Source organism: Haliaeetus leucocephalus, unplaced genomic scaffold (assembly GCF_000737465.1).
Source record: "Haliaeetus leucocephalus isolate CR32 unplaced genomic scaffold, Haliaeetus_leucocephalus-4.0 Scaffold915, whole genome shotgun sequence".
NCBI lineage: Eukaryota > Metazoa > Chordata > Aves > Accipitriformes > Accipitridae > Haliaeetus > Haliaeetus leucocephalus.
Genome location: NW_010973351.1, coordinates 2789780 through 2797244, shown reverse-complemented (window position 1 = coordinate 2797244; position 7465 = coordinate 2789780). Strand labels below are relative to the sequence as shown.

At 41.4% G+C, this 7465-nt stretch overlaps 1 protein-coding gene across 1 annotated transcript in view; it reads left to right on the top strand.

The window, feature by feature from the left end:
- NDUFS6 (NADH dehydrogenase (ubiquinone) Fe-S protein 6, 13kDa (NADH-coenzyme Q reductase)) overlaps nt 1-7180 on the top strand; it is a 7734-nt gene extending 554 nt beyond the window's left edge. Inside the window, exons 2-5 of the mRNA XM_010583590.1 lie at nt 2-73; nt 969-1022; nt 5021-5143; nt 7034-7180. Of these exons, the coding sequence (XP_010581892.1) occupies nt 2-73; nt 969-1022; nt 5021-5143; nt 7034-7099 (315 nt within the window). The 3' untranslated portion in view covers nt 7100-7180. The remainder of the gene's footprint in view (nt 1; nt 74-968; nt 1023-5020; nt 5144-7033) is intronic.
- Nucleotides 7181-7465: the final 285 nt, after the last annotated feature.

Genomic DNA, 7465 nt, shown 5'->3' with positions numbered 1-7465 from the left:
GGGGCGCCCCGCCGTTCGGCCTTACGGCGTGCGGGCCTCCGGTACCGGCGAGCTGATCACGCACACGGGGCAGGTGAGAGCGTGGGGCCGCGGTGGGAGGAGGGAAGGCCCGGGGGTCGGTGCTGCCCGGGGAGGGTGGAAGCGTCCGGGCCGCCTCAACCGCCCTGCCGGTGCCTGCGGGGAAGCCGCTGCCGGGGCTGCGAGCGGTACGTTGGTGAGACGGGGAGCCGAAAGAATCTCGGTAGAGCGGCACGTCGCTGGTGTGCCGCTTCGTTTGCGAGGCGGTGTGGAAATGAACGCTCTTGCGTGGTACGTAGGCGCAAAGGTACGTGCGGTGTCGAAAAAAGAGGCTTGTTAATTAGGAAGAGGGGTCGTTAGGCGTGACTAGGCGTTGTGGTTTGAACCCAGGGTTTGACACAGCTGAGGAGCTGGCAGGTAGGAGGTATCCTTGTGTCAGTGCCTCGTGAATCCATTTTACCTGTTTTTTCGTGTAAAAAAAGTGAGCGTGCGAGCTGGGGAGGCTTGCGTAGTAACTTGTGGAGATGGGAGAGAGGGAGATGTTGTGGAAGGGCCTCGCTGTGGTTACTTGACTCGAATGTAAAAAAAAAAAACCACATGGAACTTGAATTTCCTAGTTTAGTTCACCTTCCAGATGGCAGTGTGGGATCGAGGAACAGCGTCGTAAGTAATAAATCTTGTGTTTGTCTCTATGGTCAGAGCTAAGGCTTCTGTTTACTGAATTAATACTCCCCCTCCTTCTTTTCTATTTGCCAACCTAAAATCTATTTTCCTGTGTGAGAGAAACAGAAATTACTTTTTCTGTGCAGTACATACTTGTAAGATGATGACAATACTTGAAATCGAGGAAACTATTTAAACCATTTAGTTTTGACAGTGCTGTAAGCCTTTGTGTTCTTTGTTTATGGTCATTGCTTTTTAAATAAGACCAAGTTTATTTTATACTTTAGGTATATGAAGAAAAGGATTATAGAAGAGTTAGATTTGTTGGACGTCAAAAGGAGGTAACTCATTCTACTTTTACTCACGGGAGAGGGGGTGGTTTCTGGTTTTTTTTAATACCTGATATTGATGTTCTCAACTTGATTGTCATTAAAAAAAACAACCAACAAACCAACCAAACAACAAAAAACCCCCCTACCAAAACCAGTTTGGTTTTGATTTTGGGTTTTGTTGTGTTTTTCACTATGGTGAAAAGTCTTCTTTTAGGACAGCTTATAGTAGCTTCTGTGTACCTCCCTACTTTTGGCAAATTTGGAAAAATTCAAGACTTGTCCTACGCCCCTTAAGTGCTTACTTACATTTAGGCTATGGAAGTTGTAGGTATTTGAGCATCTTAAACTTGGACCACTTCTTGTTTTAAGCATGTGTTTTAAGAAAATTTAAGCATGTTTTTAGTGCCATTTGAGTTCAGAAAATTCACATAATTAAATGGTCCGCTGAACTGTGCATCTATATATCTGTTTAAATGTGTGTTTTGAAGCTTAATTTGCTTCTGCTTAGTTAAAATCTTGATCTTTACGCAAACCGAGTTTTTAATGAGGCCACTTCATTTCCAGAGCCTGGGAAGCTTTTGCTGAAACAGTGATGTGACAAATAAAACTAAAATTTAGAGTATTCTGAAATAACAAAGCCTCAAAGGCAAAGTCTAGTAACACTAGCATCAGCCAAGTTTGCTACTGTGAAGTTATTTTGTGGGCCTGTTGCTGCTGCTGCTTATCAATAGAGTGGGTGTGTGAAACTGTAAGTCCTTTAGTGCTGAATTCTCTCTAATGATGGAGCAGCACAGCTTCATGAGGGATCTGCTGGCCTTTTGGAGAGAAGGAGAGATTGTTTCGGCAAAATTGTCTTCCTTAATGTCTGAGTGTCTGATTAGTGTGTTAGTGTTAATGCTATAAAGGTGTATGTATAGTAGAGGCCTCATATATATGGTGCGGTAGACTTTTAATGTAGTTGTGTGTAATTATTTCCTTCCTAAATTAATCTGAACTAATTATGCTGATTTCTGAATTTCCACATTGAGTTTACCTGACTGTATCACAGATGCAATTTAATTCATGCTGTGTGGCAAAAATGGGGATTCTACATGGGAAATAGTTAAATGAAAATGTCACTTAAAATGCTGAAGTAGTTTACTTCTGGGAGGATAGTAGCAAAGTAGGTCTTTCCTAAATGCAATGCCTGTTTCTGTGCTACTTCTGTAACTTTGTAGGAAATGCTCCTTAAGCCTAATTCTCCACAGGGTGCTGGTCCCTCTGATGTGCCTTTGCCAGCAGCTGATTTCAGACTCTCTGTGGTGAGGAACACCCAGGGTTTTCAGTTCAACCCAGTTTCTCCTTTTCCAGCAAAAGACAAGCTTTAAGTCTGCTGAGCAAGGTTTAATGCTAGGTTTTAATTGTCAAATTGGAGCAAAACCTACATGATAAATACTGAAATGATCCTCATCTGTGCTTATTAATGGGATCTCTCTCTAGGGACTTTGCCATTATTCCCCAATGCGCTTCAGCTGCTAGTATTAGGGTTTCACAGCTGTGTCTGTAGTATGTTGTCTTGTTTCTGAAGCTAAAGCTAGCCTGCAAAGTGGGTGACTGTATGTTCTTGGTTGCTTCTTCTCTTCGCCTTCAGTATGCTCCGGGTGGTTGAGTGTGCCTTGTGATTGGCCTGGTCCAGCTGCGGCAGCTTTCTTCTCTGGGGATGCAGCCTCTGGGTGCAGGTGCCCTCAGTGAGGACGTCTGGGTGCTGCAGGTGGCTTCTCCGGCTGGTGGCCAGGCCTGGGGGCACAGCCCAGAGTATGTGGCTATTGTCCCCCTCAGTTCTGCCAGCCTAACTGCTAATGAAATCCATGTGTTTTACCTAAAATCACTGTTTTCTGCACTGGATGTGCAGAACCAGGGGGCTGGTGCTCTCTGGCAAGGGCCTAAAGCAAGTAGCTGTGAGAAGACCGAGCATGGCAACTGGTCATCTGCTGCAGTCCAACTAGGGTCATCCTGCCCTTGTACAGTCCCTAAGGTGCCACAGGACCTAATTCGACGCTGCCGTTCCTGCTTCGGCTCTATGCTTTCCGTTGGGCTGGTGCAGCAGCTGAAGCTGCAAGGAGAACTGACCTCAGCACTGGTCCTGTTTAAATACAACCTCTTGCCTTCCCTCTGGATCTTTGGACCTGGGTCAATTCCAAGTTTGGTTTTATCTCTCTGCCTCCCAGACCATGTACTGGCACAGACAAGTAGGTGGAAAGAAGCAGCAATAGGATTGTCAAACTGGCACTATGGCCAGGAAAAAAATTGATCATTGAATTATGTGTTGGGCAAGGTGCATTTGGATGTGCTGAGGGAAATGGTCCCTTCCCGCTAGCTACTGCTGTGCTTTAAATGAAGGGACATGGTGTGACTGAACTTCTTTTTTTCCTCACTGTTTTTCTCAGTCTCTGGTTTTTTTCTGGCATGTTTTCCCTGCAAGTTCCTAGATTCTCTTGTTTAGTAGGCTGAACCACAGACAAGTTGTAGCTGTACAGTGGATGAGAGGTTCTTGCTTCCCCTGTTTCCCCACAAATACCTTTGTGGTTAAGAAATGTTGGGAAGAATGGAGTTCCCCTTCTGATCTTGAAGCAGAGGGGCATCATGGTGCTATGTCCCTCCTTCTTTAGCATGAAATAAAGGATGCACCATTTTGAGCATTATTAAAAGCAGCAGTAAAAATCCTTGCAGGTTGGCAAAGATTACATATGACTTGCAGACACAGGCCCCAGGCAGTGAAGTTCTTGATGTTGCTAATTTGCTTCAATACCAAAAGTTAATTTTGCATTAACTTTATTTAGCTATCATCTTCTTTGGATAAAGAAAATCCAGTTGTTGGCAAAACTGACTTTTCCACTGCTATACCAAAAATGCAAATTTTGGGGACATTTAGTTGGAGGGTTGGTGAAAGGTCCTAAGTTGTTGTATACTAGAACTGAATAAAAATACCGTTGTAGTTCTCGGGGATTAATTTAATGGACGCTTAGGTATCTTGTTCCTAAGAATCTCATCTTCATTTAAATACCAGCATGCTTATGAACCTTATACACAGAGCAGTATATCGATAGTGCCTTCTTTGGGTGTGCATATTATTTTATATTCTTGCGTGATAACATTGCCTTTGAAAAAGCTGGTCTGTCCTGGAGCATGTTTGTCTGAGGGGTAGGGATGGTTGTCTGCTCAGTGCTGGTGCAGGCTGGGTTGGAAGAGGTTGGTGTGGGTGAGGAAGGAAGGTGCTGTGGCTGGGTGCTGTCGGTCCTGCTAAGGCACAAGCTGCTGTGTTGCAGGCCTGTCTAGACCTGGATACGTTTGCCAGACCACATAGACATGCTGTAGGGAAAAAGTCATACTTACCAGGGATGTGCATATTCAGGAAGTATGTATGAGATGGACTTACAGAGCGGCATGGTGGCATTTAGAGGGTGGTTTTGGTTTTTTTTTCTAATGCTGAACAACTTGCCTTTCTGATTGTTGTTACGCACCATGTTCGTGTTTTCCTGAGATTCCTATGCAGTGATAGAATAAAGTGTGTGGTGAGAGGCTCTAAATTACCAGCAGTTGTTTTAACTCACTCCTGACCTTACTTGTCCCACCATTATTTTTGAGTTTATCAGCAGTGAGTCTTTTGCAATTTTATCATGTAGTTGCTAAAGCACAATACAGAGGCAGTGTCAGTTAAATATCTTCTATTCTTGGCTGCTTGCTCCTGCTCACCTCTCTGCCGATTCTGCTTAGGTCACTTTGTAAACCTGAGCACTGATATGGCCTGTGTATCAGGGGAAGGGGATTACTTTTTGCAGAGTCAACGTGCTTAGTTCACTCATCTGGCTTATAGCACAGCCTTAAGAGTTGGTGGAGGAGATGGGAGGAAACATATGCAGGAACTTCTCAAAGTGGCTGTAGTGGAACTGCTTGGAGAGATGGTAAAGAGCACTTGCTTTCTGTTTGAGTGGGGAAGGTATCTGAAAGCTTGCTTTTTTCTCTTACAGGTGAACAAGAATTTTGCAATTGATTTGATAGCAGAGCAGCCTGTGAGTGAAGTTGAAAGCAGAGTGATATCATGCGATGGTGGTGGTGGAGCTTTGGGACATCCTAAAGTATACATAAACTTGGTAATATCTTTTGATCTGTGTATGGCATGCTTTGCTTGTTTGTAAGAGCCTCTACTTCTTGGCAGGTGAATTTAACAAAGTAAAAGGATTAACCACCCGAGGTGTTAATCTTATCTGGTTCTTAATATAAAATTAGGATTTTTATTCAGAAGAGCTGGAGCATTTCCATTTGAAGTTACGAGGTATTTCTTGCTCTTGATTTTGATTGGTTTGATGGGGCAATCTTTTTTTTGGAAAAAAAATTAACTACAAATTAATATGAACAAGCAGTGCCTTGTGAGCAAAAAATAATATGCCTGCTGTGTTTGGAGAAACTTACTCTAATTATTTAAATGCCACCATGTAGATTGAGAATACATTGCAATATTCTTAGGAATATGCAATTTATTTTGAATCCTGTGTGTTCAAGAAAAACAAAGCAAAACTCTTTCAGTCTTTGGGAACCTTGGTAGTTCTGAAGATTTAAAGTTTCCATCATAGTCAGAGAATGAGTGAAGAATAAATGCCTTATTATCTCCGTATTTACCCTGACAGCAGTGATAGTTTCCAGTGTATTCTTATTCTAGAGAGTAAGAATATTGAGGCTACTGTCATGACCTCGGTGGAATCAACGATGACCTGTTGCTTAGGTATTGTTCTTGGGCAGACCCTGACTGCAGATGTCTTAAAATCTTTGCTTGCTCACTTAAACTGACGTTTGCTTAATACCCAAAAGAATGGCAGGGGAGAGCTGATGTCCTGTAGTGTCAGTGTTGTTGCAACTCCTAGCTATAATCACAAGCATTTCTATTTTGAACAAAGCAAGCACTTTATGATGATTCATTTGACATTATTCAAAGTCAAATGCTTGGAGGTTCTAATTTATAAAACTTAGGAAGCTTGTGTTCTTCAGTTAACTTCTGTAGCACACTGTTGATAAGTTGCATTTATGTTGATTCGTTTGACCTGTGCCACACTCTACTTGAGGAATGCTTTAGGTTTTGTGAATTTTGAAACCTTTTCGTGTTAACAATCAAATTACAAGATGTCTGTGGGTTAGTTCTTGAAAGCTAATGTCTGAAAAGAGAGAATGGTATTAGACCAGCTTGTTTCCCCTAGCCTAATAATTGAAATCCAGGCTTTTGGGGGTGGAGGGTAGTCTGGATTTTTTTTACTTCTAATCCTGTATCAAGGAAGGGGAACCATGAGTTTACTTCATTTCATGACTGCAAATAGTCATGTTGTTAAATAACAGAAGATCCTTTAGTGTTTACGTAACTCTTGGCTATTTTCGTGTTAAGGAGGACTACAACAACAGCACGCAGTCAGTCACACTTCTAAAATTAAAAAAAAAAGTATCTTTTGGAGAGAAGAATAAAATTTTATACAGTAGTAACTGCTACTTTTCTATAAAACATTTTCCTTCAGAATTTCCCCTAGAATCCTACTGAAATTTCCTCCTTCCTGCAACTAACTCTGTCAGCTTACATTACTGGCCAAAAATCCTTGTCTTAATATAACTTGGAAATGCCAAATCCTATTCTGTATTAAAATAATTGTGAAATTATCTTTTCAGAACATTGGAACAGATATGACCGAACTGACTTAAGATGTCCAGTTCGGTAAGAAGATCCTTTATTGTTGAAGAGATATCACTTGGCTTGACTTTAAAATTATATTGTTGAGATTAGGCCTAGTAGTTAAAAGGCTGGCAGAAGGGAAACTGCATAGGATACAGAAATCAAGCACATACCATTGTTCTTACTTCCAGTGTTTCAAATAAGATTGAACTCTGTACTTCAGCTATATTGATCCGTTTTAAGATGGCACATATAAATAAGAGAAGATTTGTAATTTCTGAAAGTTTTATAAAGTGAAACTAGCAGCTGTTGTATTTTTATATTTTTGCAGGACAAAGATACAAAGACTGGAACATGTGGCTACTGTGGACTTCAATTTAAACAGAAACATCACTGAAAGATTATCCCTGCACGCTTGCAGATTTCTGTTCAGATGTTAACATTTAACTATAAATAAACAACATATTTAGAAACCCAAGATTACTGTTTGTGTTTATCTTAACCATGGAAAGTCCAGTCTGTACCTTTCTAAAACCCAGCTTGTCGGGTATTTGAGAGCTGAATGGTATTACAATATCTGCTTTATACTTAATTGGTTTTCATGGAAAAAATGTCCTGCTTTGTTTGGCGAATTTCTTATAGGCTTGGAAGGGGCGTTTGACTGCAGCATAAGTTTGGTTTGTACTGGGTAGATTTGTATTCTTTTCAACACTAAATTGGATGTAAATGTTTACTGGGGGATTAATTATCCTAAGTGTTTGTC